Raw genomic sequence first — 22,285 nt, 5'->3', positions numbered from 1 at the left:
CTGAAGGCAGTGGCTTAACCCACTGAGCCACCCAGGCGCCCTGGAGTTTTATTTATGGAAAGGTTTTCAATCATAAATTCAGTTTCTTTAAGAGATATAGGGCTATTCACGTTTTTCTTTTCTTCTAAGAATTTTATAACTTATACTTAAGAAAATTTTCATTTTAGTTGAATAATTTATTAGCATTATATTTATAACATCCTTTATTATGCTTTTAAAAATTTGGAGAGTCTCTAGTAATATCCCCCTTTTTATTCTGGATAAAAGTGATTTTTTTCCCTTTTACCCTGGCAGGAGAACCCATGCATTGAGGTGTGAATCAATATTGCTAGCAGTTTATCAAATCTTTTCGAAGACCCAGCTTTTGGCTTTGCTGACTGAATCAATCAGGGTTCAGTCAGGAAACAGAAACCGCATCAGCAATCTGAACAGGGAAATTCTAACGTAAAGAATTATTAGCAAGTAAAGCTGATCAATGATAAGAAGGAGTAAAAGAGGAGTTAAGGCTACACTATCCAGTATGGTAGTCACTAGCCACAGAAGTGGTTTCTGAGCACTTGAAATGTAGCTAGTTGGAATAGAAATGTGCTGTAAGAATAAAATATACACTGGATTTCAAAGACTTCGTATTAAAAAGAGGTTAAAATAGCTTAAAATTTTAATAATTTTATATTGAAAGGAAAATATTTTTATATACTGCATTAAATAAAAACATGTATTTTTTAAAATAAAATATATTATTAAAATGAACTTCATCTGTTTCTTTTTACTTTTTTCAGTGTGGCTATTAGAAAATTTAGAATTACATATGTGGCTTCTGTCGTCTAAGGTGTCCAAAATTAGCAATTGCAGAATGCTGCTACCACCACTAAATGGAGGGAAAATAAGAAAACAATGAAATTAAGAACTTAGAAGAAAAGAATCCTCTACTGAGATTCACACCTCGATGCATGGGTTCTCCTGACAGGGTAACACAAAACCTTCCCTGTAGAGAAGGAACTTGCCCAAGGGCAAGGGCAGACGTAGTTCATAGAACAGCACCCCAGGTGGCTAAGAAACTTCCTGCAGGTAGGTAAACTGGAGCTGGTCTGTGGAAGTGGCCTATCAAGGGACAGAGAAATTTGCCAGAGGGTGTGGTTAGGCTGGGGCTTGTACAAAAGGGAGCAAAAAGCAAAAAGCACAAGGCTACCAATATGTAAAGCCCCTTCTTTCCTACTATGACTTTGCAGAGAACCATCACCAACATCTCTCAACAAAACCTAGTATCAAGCCAGCTGACAAAGGAGAAATGTTTACAGCATCCAGCTTCACTATCACAAAGCAGGACTTAGAAGGGTGGATTAGAGCGGAGACAATAAACTGATTATCACAATTCATTTTCTCTATTGTTTGTCTGCTTTCAGTTTCGTTGATTTCTACTCCTGTTTATTTCTTTTCTTCTGCTTACTTATAGGTTTGACTTGTTCTACTTTTAAAAAGTTCTAACAAAGTACTGAAAGCTATTAATTTTCCCCTAAGCATTGTTGCAGCTGAATCCCATAAATGTTTTTTTTTTAATGGCAAGTTGAATATTAGTATTTTAAAGAAATTACCCTAATATTAATACTATTTTTTAACAGAAGTATGTTGTGAATCCCATAAATTTTTGTATAGTTTCCACTACCAGTTATAAATACTTGTAATTCTCTTGCTATTCATTTTAATTCTATTGAAGTTAAAGGAAATATTCTATAAGATGTCTGTTACTTGAAAAAAAAATTTTAAAGATTTATTTATTTATTTATTTGACAGAGAGATAGAGAGAGAGAGAGCCCAAGTAAGCAGAGCAGCAGGCAGAGGGAGAGGGAGAAGCAGGCTCTCCACCAACCAGGGAGCCTGATGTGGGGCTCAATCCCAGGACCCTGGGATCATGACCTGAGCTGAAGGCAGCTGCTTAACCAACTTAGCCTTCCAGGTGTCTCTGAAATTTATTGATAACTGTTATGTGGCTGAACATATGGTCTATCTTGGTGAATATTTCATATGTGTTAAAAGAAAATGTGTATCAAAAAGTGCTCCGCATCACTTGGCATCAAGGAAATACAAATCAAAACCACAAGGAGATACCACCACACAAGTCAGAATGGCTAAAATTAACAAGTCAGGAAATGACAGATTCTGACGAGGATGCAGAGAAAGGGGAACCCTCCTACACTCTTGGTGGGAATGCAAGCTGGTGCAGCCACTCTGGAAAACAGCATGGAGGTTCCTCAAAAAGTTGAAAATAGAGCTACCCTATGACCCAGCAATTGCACTGCTGGGTATTTATCCTAAAGATACAAATGTAGTGATCCGAAGGGGCACATGCACCTGAATGTTTATAGCAGCAATGTCCACAATAGCCAAACTATGGAAAGAACCTAGATGTTCATCAACAGATGAATGGATAAAGATGTGATATATATATATATATATATATACATACATACATACATACACACACAGAATACTACGCAGCCATCAAAAGAAATGAAATCTTGCCATTTGCGATGACGTGGATGGAACTAGAGGATATTATGCTTAGCAAAATAAGTCAATCAGAGAAAGACAACTATCATATGATCTCCCTGATATGAGGAAGTGGAGATGCAACATGGGGGTTTGGGGGATAGGAAAAGAATAAATGAAACAAGATGGGATCGGGAGGGAGACAAACCATAAGAGACTCTTAATCTCACAAAACAAACTGAGAGTTGCCAGCAGAGGGGGTGGTAGGGAGAGAGTGGGGAGGTTTATGGACATTGGGGAGGGTATGTGCTATGGTGAGTGCTGTGAAGTGTGTAAACCTGGAGATTCACAGACCTGTACCCCTGGGGCTAATAACACATTATATGTTAATAAAAAAAAATGTGTAGTTTGGGGGTGTAGTGTTCTGCAAATATTGGTATATCCAAATTGGTTGATAGCATTATTCATATCACCTGTATCTTTATTAATTTTTGTATATACTATCAATAACAGAGTTTATCAGTTTGAGATTCACATATTTTTATGCTGTTAGTTGGCACATATACATTTATAATAGTTATATTTTCTTATAAGATTGCTCTTAATCTCTGGTAATTCTGTCTTGAATTCTACTTTCTTATGCTTACTCTTTCCAAAGTATATCTGTCAGAGGCAGGCCCCTGGCCAGGGCGGCCTCCGCCATTAAAAGATGGCGCCTGGCTAGTTGCCAGGTTAGGATTGCCTCGTGAGACTAAGCGGAACGCCCAAAGAGGAAGTAAACAGCATTGGTTGCTAGCGAAGTTGTTCGTTTACGTGCACAGCCTGATTCGCTCCCTCCTGTACCGTGCTCGCTGATTGGTCATGTAAACGTATATAAGTGTGTAGACTTGCGGAAATAAAGAGAGAGAAGATACATCTGAACTGGGGCTTCTTGTCGTCCTTGCGGGTCGAGGGCGATGAGTGGTGCCGAAACCCGGGAACGCATAAAGGATTCTTGCAAGGTAATCCACAGGTAAGCGGGAACATTAGCCACGTTCAAAAGTGGGAATTCCGCAGTAAAGCGGGGAGTAAAGGCCACGTTCAAAAGTGGGAATTCCGCGGTAAAGCGGGGAGTAAAGGTCCGCAGGTAAGTGGGGACATTAGCCACATTCAAAAGTGGGAATTCCACGGTAAAGCAGGGAGTAAAGGCCATGTTCAAAAGTGGGAATTCCACGGTAAAGCGGGGAGTAAAGGTCGACTGAAGTATATGCGTGTAAAAAGTTAATGTGCTAGTTAGTGTCTTTAATGTACGCGTCTGTTGTCTATGTGTTCATAATGGGATCTGAAGTATCTAAAGTGCGGTTGGAAGAGTCTTTAAAAAAAGACCTGCTGAAAGCCAATGGAACTCCACTAAAAGCAAAAACTGCTCGGGCCTTTTTGAATACAGTGGAAAAGGCAGCTCCATGGTTCCTAGATGAAGGCTTGCTAAACATACCTCAATGGGACCACCTGTGATCCAGGGTTTGGCCCCTGTGAAACCTATTAATGCCTCGGGGCCATATCAACCTTTTAAGTTGCCCAGGTGCACCAATAACAGGGTATGGCCACCGGAGTGGTCTGGATGTCAGAGTACCTGTGCTCAGTTTACATCAAATGCATAGCTTTACATTCACTCCACGCTTTCCTACTTATAAAAATAATACCTTTACAGGGTTCAATTATTCCTTTCAAAATCCTAAGCAAGGCAATCCCTCCTTTCCCTTTGATGCATGGCAGGTCTGTAACTTGCTAGGAGCATGTACTGATATCTCAGCAGTGTCCATGTTAAATGGTGGCAAATTTCTCAACTGTTCTTATAAACAAAATGACTCTAGTACCTTTGAGACAACAGTTAATGTGTCTTGTCCCAATAATATTACTTATCAGCCCACTCCCATATGCGTCTCACCACCGTTCCTTTTCCTCGTAACAAATGCTAGTGAGCTGAATGATATGTGGAATTGCATTAAGAATTGCTATCTCTCGGGGGCGCCTGGATGGCTCAGTGGGTTAAAGCCTCTGCCTTCGGCTCAGGTCATGATCCCAGGGTCCTGGGATCGAGCCCTGCATCGGCGGGCTCTCTGCTCCGCAGGGAGCCTGCTTCCTCCCCTCTCTCTCTCTCTGCCTGCCTCTCTGCCTACTTGTGGTTTCTCTCTCTGTGTCAAATAAATAAAAATCTTAAAAAAAAAAAAAAAAAAAAAAGAATTGCTATCTCTCCCAGTGCTGGAATGTCACGGCCTTCAAGCTGGCTGTGATTATGTGTATCCCTACCCATGTGCCTATCCCAGTTTCCATTCCAGAGGACAAGCTACCGGTGGTGCTATCCAGAAAGAAGAGAGATTTTGGTATCACAGCCGCCGTTGTGACAGCATTGGCTATATCTACAGCAGCTGCCACGGCAGTAGCAGTCTCACTTGCTACAACTATACCCACTGCGGAAGCTGTGAACACCCTTGCAGAAGGAACAGCAGCAGCCCTTCAAACACAGACTCAGATCAATGCACATCTGCAAGCAGGAATCCTGATAGTCAACCAGAGAGTGAATTTGGTTCAAGAACAAGTGGAAATATTGGGGGCCCTATTGGGACTGGGATGTATAGCACCCTTCCTGGCAATTTGTGTAATTCTCATAGCCTATACTAATATGAGTGACTTACAGAATGTCTCCCAACAGCTCTCCCAATACTTGCGGGGGAATTAGTCCACAAAATTCCAAAACTACACTCAGCACCTGCTACTAGGCATAACAAGGATAAAACACCAGAGTTGAGCTTGCACCCCTCCCAGAGATAATCAAAACATTGCAAGATGTGTTAACCTTTACGAAACAATGGGCTAGCGTAATTGGTCTGATGAAAATCCTCGTAGGGGGCTTGATTCTACTAGTAAGGAAACTGCAAATTTGGAGGCGACAGCAACCTAGGCAACAGCAAGCCATGGTGCAGGCCTTGTTAGCCATCGAGGCTGGAACATCGTCCCAAGTGCGGCTAAGTATGCTGGATCGGTAGTCAACGACGGGTAAGATTGGTGGGGGAAATATACCAACCTAAGACAGGATGCAGATCATTGATATCTGCCGTCTGATGATGGGTAAGGATATTCCCCGCCACTGACACCTAAGACAGGCACGATCCCTGCCATAAAAGAAAAAAGGGGGAGATGTCAGAGGCAGGCCCCTGGCCAGGGCGGCCTCCACCATTAAAAGATGGCGCCTGGCTAGTTGCCAGGTTAGGATTGCCTCGTGAGACTAAGAGGAACGCCCAAAGAGGAAGTAAACAGCATTGGTTGCTAGCGAAGTTGTTCATTTAGGTGCACAGCCTGATTCGCTCCCTCCTGTACCGTGCTCGCTGATTGGTCATGTAAACGTATATAAGTGTGTAGACTTGCGGAAATAAAGAGAGAGAAGATACATCTGAACTGGGGCTTCTTGTCGTCCTTGCGGGTCGAGGGCAATAATATCTTTTTCAGTCTTTTTTATTTCAAACTGTTTATTAAATTTTTTTTATTTGATTAGAGTTGATACACAATGTTACATGATTTCAGACCCACAACATAGTGATTCAAATGCTCTCTACGTTAGCTATGCTCACCACAAATGTAGCTACCGTCTATGACCATAAAACACAGTATCATGGCCTATATTCCCTATGCTGTGCCTTTTATTTCTGTGACTTATTCATTCCATAACTGGAAACCTATATCTCCTGTTTTTCATATTTCCCCTGTTTTCCATATTCTTATTTTTTGTAGTTTATTTATACATTTTTAAGATTTATTGATTGATTTTAGAGAGAAACAGAACAAAAGAGAGAAAAGGGGCAGGGGCTGAAGGAAGAGAGAAGAATCCTTAAACAGGCTCCTGGCTGAGCAAGGAGCCCAATACAGGGCTGGATCCCAGGACCGGGAGATCATGACCTGGGCCAAAACCAAGAGCTATACACTTAACTAACCAAGCCACCTAGATGCTCCTCTTCATATTTTTAAAATGTCTCTTCTAATCAGCATATAAGTTGATTCTTGCTTATTCTTTATCCAGTCTGACAACTTATACCTTTAAAATGGTGAGCTTAAAGTACACCATTTATACTGAATAAAATTAATGGTATAGTTGAGCTTAAATTTACCCATCTGCTTCCATTTAAATGAGTCAAATACTTTTAGTATTCCACTTTAAACTCCTCTATTAACTTTTTTGAAAAAGCTCTTTATGTTATTTTAGATCACAATGTACATTCTTATCACTGTCTACATTCAAATTATATATTACTATTGAATAATGTAAGAACTTAGTGATACTTGTATTTATTTTGCTCCTACCTTGTGTGATCCTGTTATAAATTTTATTTCTATTTATGTTGTAAGTCCTTTAATATTGATATTATCTCCTATAATTCACTGCTATTACTTGGTTTTAACCTGGCAATAGTCTTTTAAAGAAAATAGAATATATAAATACACATAACTAAAACTAACAAAAAAGTTGGTCTTTCATATTTACCCATATACTTAGTATTCTTTCCTTTCTTGCAAATTCTTTCATGCAGAATTACTTCCTTTCACCTAGCAGAACTTCCTTTAGTATTTCTTACAGGATAGATCTCTTGGGAATGAATTGTTCTCTGTTTGTCTGCCTGAAAATGCCTTCATTTTACCTTTTTAAATTTTTATGTATGTATGTATGTATGTATGTATCTATCTATCTATCTCTCTAAGCCTATAGCAACAGGTATTCCCAGGCAGTATCCCACCCAAGTACGAATCAGGACCAACCCTGCTTAGCTTCTGGTATCAAACAAGATCAGGAACATTCAGGTTGGTATGGCTTTAGACTCCCGTCGTCGTCGTCTTCTTTTTTCTTTTTTAAAGATTTATTTATTTATTTTCAAGAGAACAGTGGGGAGGGGCAGAGAGGGAGAGAGAAATCTCAGGCAGACTCCCCACTGAGTGTACAGTCTGATGCAGGGCTTAATCTCACTACCCTGAGATCATGACCTGAGCTGAAATCAAGAGTTGGAGCTTAAGTGACTGAGCCACGAGGCACCACTATCTTCTTTTTTTAAATGAATATTTTTGCTCAGTTAACAAAAATCTCTGTAGGTTTTTGTGGTTTTTTGTTTTTTTTTAAGATTTATTTTTAGAGAGAGTGTGCAAGTGAGGAGAGTATCAAGCACACTCCTTGCTGAGCAAGGAGCTTGATGTGGAGCTCAATCCCACAACCCATGAGATCATGACCTGAGCTGGAACCAAGAGTTGACAAAACCAACTGAACCACCCAGGTGTCCTTTGTGTAGTTCCTTAAAGATGTCATTCAATTACCTTCTGGACTCAGTGTCTGATTAAAAAGCCACAAACATATTTTTTTTTCTTTTTTAAAGATTGACTTATTTATTTGAAAGAGGAAGAGAGAACACAAACAGAGGGAGCTAGAGAGGGAGAAGCAGACTCTCCTCCAAGCAGGGAGCCTGAGGTGGGGCTCGAGGTCCCTGAGACCATGACCCGAGCTGAAGGCAGACACCTAACTGACTGAGCTATCCAGGTGCCCTGCCACCAACATTCTTATTGTGGTCCCCTGAATATGTCTTTTCACCTCTGGCTCCTTATAAAATTTTCTAACTTTGGTTTTCAGTTATTTGACTTTGATGTTGGCCAGATGTGGTTTTCTTTATATTTATGCTATGTTTTGCTGAGCTTCTTGATACCGTGGATTGATATCTTTTATTAATTTTAGAAAAAAATTTTTTTTAAGATTTTATTTATTTACTTGACAGACAGATCACAAGTAGGCAGAGAGGCAGGCAGAGATAGAGGAGGAAGCAGGCTCCCTGCTGAGCAGAGAGCCCGATGCGGGGCTCGATCCCAGGACCCTGAGATCATGACCTGAGCCGAAGGCAGAGGCTTTAACCCACTGAGCCACCCAGGCGCCCCTAATTTTAGAAAATTCTTAATCATTATCTCTTCAAACATCTTTTTTCTGTCCCAATCTCTCTCCCCCTCTTTTTTCCTAGGTCTACGGTTACACATATGTTAGGCCATTTACTATTGTTCCACAAATGCCTTTTTAAAAGTTCCCTGGTTCCCTTTTTAAAAAGACTTTCTTCTCTTTGTGCTTCAGTTGGGATAATTTCAATTGCCAATCTTCAAGTTCGCTGATTTTTCTTCTGCTCTACTCTGGAAAAGCCCACTGAATGAACTCTTCATTTCCCTCTTTTTAATAGTTTCCATTTTATCCTGAAATTATCATCTACTCACATTTTTCACTTTTGATTAGGTTATTTAATGTCTATGGCATAATCATTATAAAGCCCTTTATTCTAATCCCAACATCTGCATAAACTGTGGGACTATTTCTATTGTTTTTTTCTTTTTCTTTTTTTTTTTTTAAAGATTTTATTTATTTATTTGACAGAGGGAGATAGGCAGAGCAGCAGGCAGAGAGAGAGGGGGAAGCAGGCTCCCTGCTGAGCAGAGAGCCCGATGTGGGGCTTGATCCCTGGATCCTGAAATCATGACCTGGGCTGAAGGCAGAGGCTTAACCCACTGAGCCACCCAGGTGCCCCTCTTTTTTTTTTTTTTTCTTTTAACTTGATTGCAAATCACATTTTCCTGCTTCTTCATATGTCTCATTTTTGTATGACAAACAATGGTATAAAAAATATAGATGGAACAAATAATATTTATCTCTAGAAAAGCACATACTCTTGGCTCTGATTGTTAGATTTTGAATTACTATAGTCTATAATGAAGGTGGGGCTTGGCTTTGTTCCTGCTTTAAATTCCATTCACCAGTGGTGTTCAAATATTTTGAGGGTAGGTTCCAGGCTTTTCAACAGGGCTTAGGATTTGAGCATAGACAAGATTCACACTCTGCTTTACAGCCCAGTCAATATCTTTACAAACTGTGTATCTCTCTCTACTTTGCTGTCTACCCATAAGCTCTATGGTTGCTTCATCTTCCTCTTCTCTTTGTTTTCTAGCCCTGTCCCCTAATTTTCTGTACCTCTGGAGACATCTTTCTGTCTGTCCTTCTGTATGTCTGGAGACATCCTGCTGTCCTGTCCCAGCTTCAGTGGACTGCTACTTTGCACTAAGTAAACACCCAGTAGCACTTCAAGGAGGGATCTCTCTCAGCTCTTCTGTCTTGCCCTAGTCTTTGGTAAACTGCCTGGTACTCCACAAAAGCACTGGAGGAAAGAACTAGAGAATACGTATGAACTTATGTGTGATCAGGGTTTCTTGGAACTCAAATGTGCCATGTCAATCCATGTACGACCATGAAAAGCCTGGTAAATTTTGACTGGTTTCTTTTTACTCTCAACTGTGGTGGATTCCCTTCTTTTTCTGCTGTGCCTCCATGGATATAGACATGAGTCTCTTTCCTATGAAAAGTTCATCTCTTTATGGAATTTACTTAGGTTTCTCTGTGTCCTCAACTCTCTAGCCTGTTACAAAAAACAACCTATGATTTTGTGGCATATTGATTTTCTTCTCATTGTTGAGACATTTGCCTTAGCAACATATTTATGGATGTCTCCTCTGGCAAGGGAAACAAAAGCAAATTAAACTACTGGAAGTACACGAAAGTAAAAAGGTTTCACACAATGAAGGAAATCAATAAAACCAAAAGGTAATCTACTGAATAGAAGATGATATTTGTAAATAAGGGACTAATATCCAAAATATATAAAGAACTTATAAAACTCAATACCAACCCCTCCAAACCTGATTAAAACAGTCAAAGGATCCTCAGTTTGTTTCTACAGTTAAGAGTCTCTTATGGCATTAAGGAGGGTACTTGATGTAATGAACACTGGGTGTTATATGCAACTAATGAATCACTAAACTCTACCTCTGAAACTAATAATATACTATATGTTAATTAAATTTAAATTTTAAAATGGTGAAAGGATCTAAATAGGCATTTTTCCAAAGAAAATATACAGATGGCCAACAGATACAAAAAAAGATGCTCAACATCTCTCATCATGAGGTAAATGCAAATCAAAACCACAATAAAATATCGCCTCACACCACTCCATGGTCAGTATCAAAAAGACAATAAATAATAAGTGTTGGCAAGAATGTGGAGAGAAGGGAACTCTGATGCTATGCTGGTGGGAATGCGAATTGGTGCAGCCACTGTGGAAAACAGTATGGAGGTTCCTCATAAAATTAAAAATAAAAATACCATATGATCCAGTAATTCTACTACTGGGTATTGACCCAAAGAAAATGAAAAGTAACTAATTCAAAAATTATACGTACCTCTATGTTTGTTGCAGGAGTCTCTATAATAGTCAAGATATGGGGACGCCTGGGTGGCTCAGTTGGTTAAGCAGCTGCCTTCGGCTCAGGTCATGATCCCAGTGTCCTGGGATCGAGTCCTGCATCGGGCTCCTTGCTCGTCAGGGAGCCTGCTTCTCCCTCTGCCTCTGCCTGCCTATCTGTCTGCCTGTGCTCGCTCTCTCTCCCTCTCTCTCTGAAAAATAAATAAATAAAATCTTTTAAAAAAAAATAGTCAAGATATGGAAGCAACCTAAGTGTCCACTGATGGATAAAGAACATGTAGTGTGAGTGTGAGTGTGTGCATGTAAACACAGAATATGGAATATTACTCAGTCACAAAAAAGAATGAGATCTTGCCATTTATAACAACATAGATGGACCCAGAGTATATTATGCTAAATAAAAAAGTAAGACAGGAAAAGACAAATATATGATTTCCTTGTATATGGAATCTAAGAAACAAAACAAATGAACAAACAAACATACCAAGCACACTCTTAAATATAGAGGACAAACTGGTGGTTGCCAGAGAGGAGGTGGGAGGGAAGATGAACAAAATAGTTGAAGGGGACTAAGAGGTACGAACTTCCAGTTTTAAAATAAATAAGTCATGGAGATGAAAAGTACAGCATAGGGAATATCATCAGTAATACTGTATGGGGACAGATGGTGACTATACTTATGGTGAGCACTGAGTAATGTACAGAATTATTGAATCAATATGCTCTATAGTAACAAATATAACATTGTATGTCATTATATTTCAATAATAAAAAAGAAAAAAAAGATGATGTAAGTGAGATTATTCATGTACTTAAAAATCTCCACAGATCCTACCCATTTCACTCAGATTAACAGCCAAACTCTTAAATATAGTCTATAAATAAAGTTCTGTGACTCAGCCCCTCACAACCTCTCTGATCCTTCGCTCCTCTTCACTCACTGCTTCTAGCCATGCTTGTCTTCTTGCATTCCTAAACAAGCCATGGCACACTTCCACATGAAGGCCTTTATAACTACTGTTCCCTGGAACATTCTTCCCCATGTTGCAGTGATTTTAGCAGCTCAAAATGAAGATTCTCAGAAGTCTGTCAGTTAACTAAATGGTGATTCTGTTGGTCTTACCTGGGCTTACTCATGAGTTTGCAATCAGTTGACAGCTTGGCCAGACCTAGAGGATCTGAGAGAATCTCTCTCCCACATCTCATATCTTGGTACTGGCTACTGAGTGGCCTTCTATCTCTACATGGTTTCCCATAATCTGATATTGTAGCCCCCATTCCCTGCATGACACAAGAAGCATTCCAAAAGGGCAAAGGCAGAAGCTTCAAAGTTGCTTGAACCTTAGGATTTGGGACTCAATGACTTTCTTGTCAGTTGGTCAAAATGAGTTATATGGCCAACCCAGATTTAAACTCAACCTTTTGATGGAACAAGGTGCAAAATGTTGTGAATTCACAGTATCATACCCCAGATACTTGCATGGCTCAGTCCTTCACATGTTTGATCATATGTCATCTTAGAAGTGAAGCCTTCCATGATTCCATATAAAGTCATTACCCTTACCTCCCCTTGGAATTTAATATCCCACACTTCATTTTAGCACCTTCCACTGCATGACATTGAATATTTACTTGTTTATTATCTGCCTCCTTCCCACTATCATATAAGCTCTGCCAAGGTAGGAATGCCTTCTATTTGGTTCACTAGTATAACTCCACCACCTTGAACTCTGCCTTGTACATGGTAGGCACTCAATCAATATCTGTTGAACGAATTCTCTTATTCAAACTAGCATGTGCTATAAAATAATAAGGCAAGAATCCAAAATAACTAAAAAAGCATAATACAAATGTTATGCATGTAAAATATTAGTGGCTTTAGATGTTATTTGATTCATTCTATGATCTTGAAGAGAACATTTTGTTACACTTCAGTGAGTCCATCCATAAAGACTTTAGTCCCTGTTTCTTGGAAATAATGAGAAAGTTTTAATGTTTAAACTTCATAAAAAGGTTCTGCTGGGCCTAGAATGTACATGGTCTTGTTAGCTTACCATATGTGGAAGCTGCAAGATTTAACTGCATAATAATAATAATTTATGTAAGATTCATATGATTAATAGTGTATCCAAGTTTTGCAAACATTAGTGTCTGCTAAGTTTCTTTATCATTTCTTCAGAACATAAAAAGAAGTTTAAAAAAAAAGTCTTATATTAAGTTCAGAATTTAACTGGGAAAAATTCTAAGCAGAAAACACATCAGGGCGCCTGGGTGGCTCAGTTGGTTAAGCCGCTGCCTTTGGCTCTGGTCATGATCCCGGGGTTGTGGGATCGAGTTTTGCATCAGGCTCCTTGCTCAGTGGAGAGCCTGCTTCTCTCTCTGCCTCTGCCTGCCTCTCTGCCTGCTTGTGCGCTCTTTCTCTCTCTCTCTGATTAATAAATAAATAAAATCTTAAAAAAAAAAAAGAAAACACATAAGAAGAAACAATAGTTTATCAGACATATATGTAAATATGTGCTTACAAAAAAAGTAAAAATGCTCTGACCCCATCTCTAAATCTACTCAATATAAATAGAATAAGGAAGTCCTATGGAGAGGAGAAGATATATACTAGACCATCAGTTACTGGAACCACTCTCACCGCCCCAATCAACGAAAGCACTGTTATCAGGTTTAAAACAGTTTACCTCCCAAGTGGGAAACAGGATTACTCACGTATTAAAAATTCTATTTTCTGTACTACAATAAGAAAACCAGAGACAGTAATGTAAATCAGTCAGCCGGTTACCGACAAAAGAATCTTTTCCCTTAGAGGAAAAGGGGTGTGAGGCTGAGGGGTGGGGAGGAGACCTGCTTTTTATTGTATATCCTTTTAGGCTTTTTTAAAAACACATGCATATAGCACCTCTTGACAAAAAGTAAAAATAAAAACACCAACGTAATAAAAAAAAGGAATTAATTCCCTCTGTGGCTCTAGACATAGTATAGAATCTGAAAGGAAGTTTTCATAAGTGGTATTTTACACAGTACGTAGCCCAAGGAAAAATCAGAATAAAATGGTAAGCACTCGATATGCTTTATATGTTACATGCATCTATATTTTATGGCCCATGTGGAAATCACTGCTTCTCTGCCCAACTGACAAAGACTGGGACAGCACCTAAATGCAGAAGGTAGTTTAATCCAATAATATAAATTTAGGTAAAAGAAAGTTTGAAACAAAGAACATAAAAAATTTGCTGACTTAAAAAAATTTTTTTAAAACAAGTAATTACAAGTTTTATGATTGTATTTTTTTGTCGTAATTCCATTACAGTTAACATACCTGTTATATTAGTTTCAGGAGTACAATATAGTGATTCAACAATTCTAAACATCACCAGTGCTCATCACAAGGGAACTCCTTAATCCCCATCACTTATTTCACACATGCCCTTACCCCAGCCCTCCTCTGGTAACCATAAGTTTGTTCTCTATAGTTAAGAGTCTGTTTTTGATCCCTCTCTTTCTCTTTTTTCCTTTGCTCATTTATTTTGTTTCTTAAATTCCACATATGAATGACATCATTTGGTATTTGTCTCTCTTTCACTTGCTTTGCTTATTAGCATTATACTCGTCAGCTCCATCAATGTTGTTGGAAATGGCAAAATTTCATTCTTTTTTATGACTGAATAATATTCCACTGTATACAGACACCACAACCTCTCCATCCATTCATCTATCAATGGACACTTAGGCTCTTACATACTTCGGCTATTGTAAAAAATGCTGCTATATATGTAGGGGTGCATATATGCCTTTGAATTAGTGTTTTGTATTTTTTGTGTAAATACCCAGTAGTGCAATTAATGGATTATAGAATAGTTCTAGTTTTACTTTTGAGGAATTTCCATATAGTTTACCATAGCTGGCTGCACCAGTTTGCATTCCCACCAACAGTGTAAGAGGGTTCCTTTTTCTCCATATTCTTAAAACACTTGTTGTTTAAGTTTTGTTATTTTAAAGCAACTAAAGTTCTCTTAGGCTTCATTTTACTTATACCACATGGACTCAGAGATACATACACTTTTACACTCATGAGTTATTGATAAACTATTACACCATTGTTTCTAATGTTCTTTCTCCTCAGAATTCCTACATGCACCTAAAGTTAAATTCTGACTCTAAGTAGCCACAGTAGTAAAACATACTTTAATAAAGTAAATCTTCACTAGCCAAAACTGTTGCATTAGTGAAATCCTGAACATTAATACCAGTGAAAAAGATTAGGTAGTGTTATTTGACTCCCAGCACTGGGAACATTTTCATTCAAGGAAAGGAACTATTCTCTTCTGCATTAGAAATAGGAACATTACTATAAAAAAAAATTGATGAATCAAATAGCTGCAAAAAAAAAAAAAAGCAGATATACATTAGGAATTCTAACAGTAGGAAAGAGAAAGAGATGGATAAAAAAGACAAAACCAGGAATCAGCTTCTGGTCTGAGCACTTCCATGTGCTAGCTATATGACCTTAGTCAACTCTTTTAACCTCTCCAGGACTAATTTTTTCAATTGGGAAAAAAAAGAAGGGAGACATAAGATTAGGAGATTTAAGATTCTACCAAGTTTAAACCCCCCCCCCCACAAAACTACAGTTTTGTATTATTAGTAGCTTGTTGTTCCTTATAGCCTTTGGACCCAAAAAGTCCTCTTCTAAGTATTATCCCCAAAATGTGCTAGCACATGTGAGCAAAGATATTTGTATTTGGACAGGGATGTTCACTGACAGCATTATCTGTATTAGCAAAGGCCTGTGGAAAAAGACCAAACGTTCAGTAGAAAGCTTGTTAACGAAATCATAGCATACCTACACAATGGAATACTACGAAGCCATTTCAAAGACTGAGGGAGCAGTAGGAAACAACCTCTAAAATACATGGCCATGTGACTAAAGCATGACACAGATGGTGTAGAATATAGTGCACTTACCTTTATTATTAAAAGGGGAGATGGTAACATACACAAAAATGCAAATTTATATATATAGATGGATCTACAGGTATTTTATATATATATATAATATATAATGTGTTAAATACATACATATTGATACATGCACATATATATTCTTACTAATGCAAAAAATATTTTTAATGCATAGACAAGAAACAGGTAGTAATTGTTGCTTCTGGGGGGGAACTAGCAATTTAAGGCAGAAGAAAGATTTAAGTTTTCATTGCAAACTACTTTTTTTGCAGTCTTGATTCTACCATATAGAACTTTTATTAAATTAAAGAAAGAAATTTTTATTTAAAAATACTTGTATTTCACATACTTTAAATTACATCAAATACCTTACTCAGCAAATATGTGTCTTCTCTGAAAAAAGATTATTATATTAAGCAAAGATTTTTCAGATTACCTTAAAAAGTCTGGGAAACACATCTGCTGGCTGTCCACGAATGACAAACAAACGAGAGTTTAATTTTCGTAGATTGGCATCAAGGTCTTCAAGACACTGAAGCAAAAATCTACAGAGAAAAATATTAAAATTTTTAAACATGTATATTTAGAAGATACAAAGTATTACAAACTCATGTCATTCTAAAAGTTGACATGCCAGCCCCATAATTTTATTGCTTCTTATTATCTTATTTCTAACTGGTCTGTAAATTACTCTTTCCAGAAATCATACTTACCATTTTTTAATAACAAACAAGTTTCTCAGTATTTTAATGAAATTCCTAAATTAAATCACTAACTTCCATTAATTAATAGTGAATGAATGGTAGCAATGTTTAATTTGTAAGCATCAAAATTATATAAATTAAATGAATTGATTTCATTGATGAAATGAACTCAAGTTCAAACAGAAAAACCTCCTTGAAAAATCTAGAACATTTTTCTAATAAAAAAATGGAAATATCCTATTTAATCACTCTGAGCAAGTGAATAATTTAAGAATTTGAGTACTAAAGGATATTATAATCATTTATGAGAGAGAAAACATGCATTTTCAAGTTTCTTATCTAATTAAGGAAACTGATAATAAATAGACATGAAATTATGTGGCATAACTCTGAGTGCAGAGAATGTCAGGTTAATTAAAAAAGAAATATTTCATGAGACAGGTGGACTTTTCTCAATGAAATAAGTACAAAGAAGGCTTACCCATGATAGTTATGTTGGGAAATTCTGAGGCAGTACCAGAAGACTGCGCACTGTGCATCTTTTATTGTGAAGAAATGGAGCAGTCTCCAAGAGCATTTCTAAAAGAGAGGTCATCCCTAGAAAATCCAACCTCACTATCTGCCTCATGCTAAATTCTCTAACTTTTCATCTAGATTCCCTTCCCTTCAGCTGGACAGATCTTATTTCCTCTTTACTCTGCTTCTTTTATGTATTTGATCTTAAGGTTAAATATTTGTCTGCCTTTTCCACAAGTCATATGTTCTCTGAGAATAGTGATTGTGTTTCCTTGTGAGGAGTCAGAAATGCACTGTCCAATATGGTAGCCATTATGCACATATAGCCAAAATTAACAATTCAGTTTCTCAGTCACACTTGCTGTATTTCAAGGCCTCTCAACAGTCACATGTGTGCCTATTAGTTACCATACTGGACAGCATAGGTGAACATCTCTATTGCTGCAGAAAGTTCTACCAGACATCATTATTCTAGGAGGCTATTCAGTTCAGATCATTTTCTTATTTTGATCCCATAAATTCATCAAGAAAGTTTTGTTAATTTTTATAGTTGTAGTTATTACTGACATCAGTACACCTAGTCAAGTTTGATATTCTTTCCATTTAGGAGTCATCATCTCTATGGGTGTGGGGACTCAGGAGGACTCCCATTATATCACCTTTATTTATTTATTTTTTTAAAGATTCTATTTCTTTATTTGCCAGAGAGACAGCGAGTGAAAGCACAAGTAGGGACAGAGCAGCAGGCAAAGGAAGAGACAGGCAGTGAGCAAGAAGCCCAACGCAGAACTCAATCCCAAGACCCTGGGATCATGACCTGAACCGAAGACAAGACACTTAACCGAAGGAACCACCCAGGCATTCCCCACTGTATCACCTTTAGGAAGGTGCACAATTGTCTTTAAACAAATAGGAAAACAAACCTTTCTATTTTCACATTTATATTTCACCTCATCACTATTCTGCTTGGGTTTAGAGCCACCACCCTAACACTGACCCCTACCCCAACCTATCACTACAAACATGCAAATACTTTGGGCTGGGGGGGTGGCGCAGTGGGATTGTTAATATTGTTATACCAATACAAAAGTACTTGAAATTTACAAAATTATCCATAACTATGGATAATTTATCATATTGATGGTGATAAATATTTATTAGGAAACATCTAGTTTTACGTATTTGCTTGGCAAGAGTTTTTAGACACTGTAGTAGTCAGATAAAAAATTAAGAGGTTAAATGAACTAGCATCTCTAAGTTTTCTTAAATTTAAACAGTTGGGGGAAATTGGAAGGGGAGGTGAACCATGAGAGACTATGGACTCTGAAAAACAATCTGAGGGGTTTGAAGTGGCGGGGGATGGGAGGTTGGGGGAACCAGGTGGTGGGTATTAGAGAGGGCATGGATTGCATGGAGCACTGGGTGTGGTGCAAAAACAATGAATACTGTTATGCTGAAAATAAACAAATTAATTAATTAAAAAAAAGAATAAAGCTTTACTTAACTTTCAAAAAAAAAAAAAACAAACAAACTAAAATGTCCTGGAAGGATAATTCACCCAAGCACCCCTGGAGAGTACATTTTTAACAAGAACATATTTTCAGATCTTCTATGCCATTTGGAGGCTCAGTTAATAATACTATTAACTACATGCAACAGGTTACTTTTTAAAGGCCACACAGTAGTAAAACTCACATCTCTTTGCATAATTGTATTACCTATGTAGAAGCACAGTTTTCCTGTTATTTAATTGAATTACTAATCGCATCACTTCAAAATAAATAGAAAGAGTACTAAGTAAGCAAACACACTTCTTCACTTTAAACATATTAAAGACTTAAAAAAAAACCTCCAGAGATAACTAACTTATTGTTATTAGAAAAAAATTACATGCATTGAGTTTCCTTATACCATTTCCAACAGATGATTTCAACATGAATCAACAGAAATAGTTTCTTAAAGTAGGTCATTACTATAGCAACCAGTGGGTGGTTTGGTATACTCCCCATCACAATGACCTACTTTCCAGCCTGTGCTAGAATAGCTTTATATAACCAGAATTTCTAGTTCTGTCTATAAAATAGTCTAAAAAAGGCAATGATGAGATACAACACAATCCCACAGTTGTTGAAAACAAGGCATGCAAATTAACACATATCATACCAGAATAAAACCATCTGGTTCTGCACTTTAGTTTATAAAATATATCTTATCATATGCTCAAAGATGAAAAATACACTTAGAATATCTAAATCAAAACAATTCACTGCTGGGGTGCCTGGGTGGCTCAGTTAAAGCCGGGTTAAAGCCTCTGCCTTCGGCTCAGGTCATGATCCCAGGGTCCTGGTGGAATCAAGCCCTACATCAGGCTCTCTGCTCAGCGGGGAGCCTGTTTCCTGCTCTCTCTCTCTGCCTGCCTCTCTGCCTACTTGTGATTTCTGTCAAATAAATAAACTCTTAAAAAAAATTCACCACTGATCCTGAAGAACTAATTTAAAGACTATAAATTAAAATAATTAAAAACACATGTAAAAAAATATTTTGTCCTCTGCATGAAACAAGTCAAATTTTAAAAATTAAAGTTCTGGACATATTAATTATAATAAAGAAAGTATGTAAAGAATGTTAGTCATTAACCCAAGTCTATGGCATTTTATTAGAAAATTTTAAAATTATAAATAGCACTTTGTCTCTCTATAAATTGAATAAAGTCTACATATACTTTTTTCTAGTTTGTAACAAATTTTTGGTGCTTTCATCTAACTTAATCATTATTCTAATTGTCAGAATATTTTGTGATACACATTTTCTCTAAAGAGAACAGTTTAGGGGTGTGTGGGTGGCTCATTTGGTTAAGCGTCTCCCTTTGGATGGCTCAGGTCATGAACCTGGGGTCCTGGAAAGGAGCCCAATGTCATTGGGCTCTACCCTCCCTCTCCCTCTGCCCATCCTTTCTGCTCATGCTCTCTCTCTTTCAAATACATAAAATCTTAAAAAAGAGAGACAGAGAGAGAGAATAGTTTAATGTTCAATAAAGATTAAATGTATATTTTAAAAGTAAATTTACTTTGCCAAGCTCTAATGGTTAAAAATCAGTGAATGTATAACATGACACAATGTTGCCTTTTTTAAAAAAAAGATTTTTATTTATTTGAGAAAGAGGGTGAGCAAGAGCGAGTGAGAGAGAGAGTGAGCAAGCACAGGCCTGGGGAGACAGAGGGAAAGAGATAGCCCGACGTAGAGCTTGATTCCAGGTCCTTGGGATCATGACACTTAACCATCTGAGCTATCCAGGTGCCCCACAATGTTGATTTTTATAATAAATATTTTGCAGTGCCTTCTTCTAAATTCTGAAATTTAAATAAAAATTTGAAAAAGAAATTTATAGATAAAGTAGCATATTTATGTGTACAAATTTAAAGCATTAATATAACGCTTTACTGTAATATATGGCAGAAATGAAAGGAAGGTCATTTATATTTTAAAAAGAAGTAACATGCATTTCCAAATGTAAATATCTGAGTATGACAAAATAGTTAATTAATTCGATGCCTACATCACATCCAGAATCGTTTTAAAAATTTAATAGCTACAGGGGCGCTTGGGTGGCTCAGTGGGTTGGGGCCTCTGCCTTCGGCTCGGGTCATGATCCTGGGGTCCTGGGATCAAGCCCCGCATTGGGCTCTCTGCTCGGCAGGGACCCTGCTTCCTCCTCTCTCTCTGCCTGTTTCCCTGACTACTTGTGATCCCTGTCTATCAAATAATTAAATAAAAGATTTTTTAAAGATTTTTTAAAAATTCAATAGCTACAAAAACAGACTGACATATTTGTATTAAGGTGACTCAAACACCATGAGTGGTACTGCCTTTGGTGACATGACTTTCTGTAATGTTGAGCAAGACTTAGTAAAATTCTGGACAAAACAAAGTATAATTTTTCCTTGATTTACAAAGGTGATAAATATGTTATAGGAAAACTCAGTATATATCTTTCATAAGAATATACATATATATTTCATAAGAAATACCTAGCATTTATATATAAAAATGGATTTAAGCTCCAGATTCAGAGAATTGGAAGTTTTTCACTTATAAGAAACATCTGGTAGAATATTTGAAAGTTACTGGGACTCAAGACAACAATTTATCTTTAGAGACTATCCTGAGCACTACAAGTCTTTCATTCTTAGTCTCTCTTCACTAATTCCACTAGAGCCCTCTAATCATTGTGATAAGCAAAAATGTACCCACAAATTCCTAAAATACCTCTAAAGAGTGATATTATTCATTATTCACATAATTTCACTGATTTGAGAGATACAAGTAACAGGAGTGTCCAATACGCAAGGAGCCGAAAATCTAGAAAAGAAATTTAAAAATATACATGATGTATGAGACTATAACAGAACCTGCCAGGTAGAATGCAACATAGATGGTAAGAGAGCTGTATGGATAACGCTAATATAGCTTTAAAAAATCAAGAGGGAGAAATCATTTCTGGATTTCTCTTTTTGAGATGGGGGAAAATTTAGGCAAAAATTTCAAAGATGCTGATTGTAAAGGAGAAGGCTTCCAATATTAGTATGATTCTAATAGCTGGAGATAGGGAGGGAGAATTACTGGCCCTTAGACTATAACCTCCTTAAAAGACTGGGACTAGATCTCTCTCCCTCTGCCTGTCATTCCCCTGTTTATGCACATGCTCTCTTTTCTCTCTCTCTTTCTCTCTCTCTCTCTGACAAAAAAAAAAAAAAATGGACTAGATCTCGTTTACAGTGCCTAGACAATGCATAACATATAGCAGAAGTTCAAAAAATATTTATCTAGCAAACAACCAAATAAATAAATTCATGAAGGCAAGAGAAAAGGATTTCTTTCAAGTTTTTATTTAAATTCTACTTAGTTAACATTCATTAGTTTCAGGTGTACAATATAGTGACTCAACACTTCCATACAACACCCAGTGCTTATCACAAGTGCACTCCTTAATCCGTATCACCTATTTAACTCATCCCCCCATTCCCCCCCACTTCTGGTAACAGTTTATTCTCTATAGTTAAGAATTGTTTCTTAAAAAAAAAAAGTTTCTGGGTTTGCCTCTCTCTTCCCCCCCTTTGCTTATTTGCTTTGTTTCTTCAATTGCATATATGAGTGAAATCATATGGTATTTGTCTTTCTCTATTTCACTTAGCGTAATACTTTCACTCCATCCATGCTGTTGCAAATGGCAAGATTTCATTCTTTTTAAGGCTGAGTAATATTTCATTGTGTGTGTATGCATGAATGCACATGTGTGTATACCACTTC

At 37.4% G+C, this 22,285-nt stretch overlaps 1 protein-coding gene across 1 annotated transcript in view; it reads right to left on the bottom strand.

Annotated features, from left to right (window-relative positions):
* The window catches only part of CRY1 (cryptochrome circadian regulator 1), a 97,636-nt gene that overhangs the window by 20,884 nt on the left and 54,467 nt on the right, over positions 1–22,285 (bottom strand). The window contains exon 2 of the mRNA XM_044227437.1: positions 16,195–16,303. Coding sequence (XP_044083372.1) covers positions 16,195–16,303 — 109 coding nt within the window. The remainder of the gene's footprint in view (positions 1–16,194; positions 16,304–22,285) is intronic.

The sequence above is a fragment of the Neovison vison genome, chromosome 12 (genome assembly GCF_020171115.1).
Source record: "Neovison vison isolate M4711 chromosome 12, ASM_NN_V1, whole genome shotgun sequence".
NCBI lineage: Eukaryota > Metazoa > Chordata > Mammalia > Carnivora > Mustelidae > Neogale > Neogale vison.
Note: the sequence above shows the minus strand (reverse complement) of the source record. Positions and strands in the feature narration are given on the sequence as shown.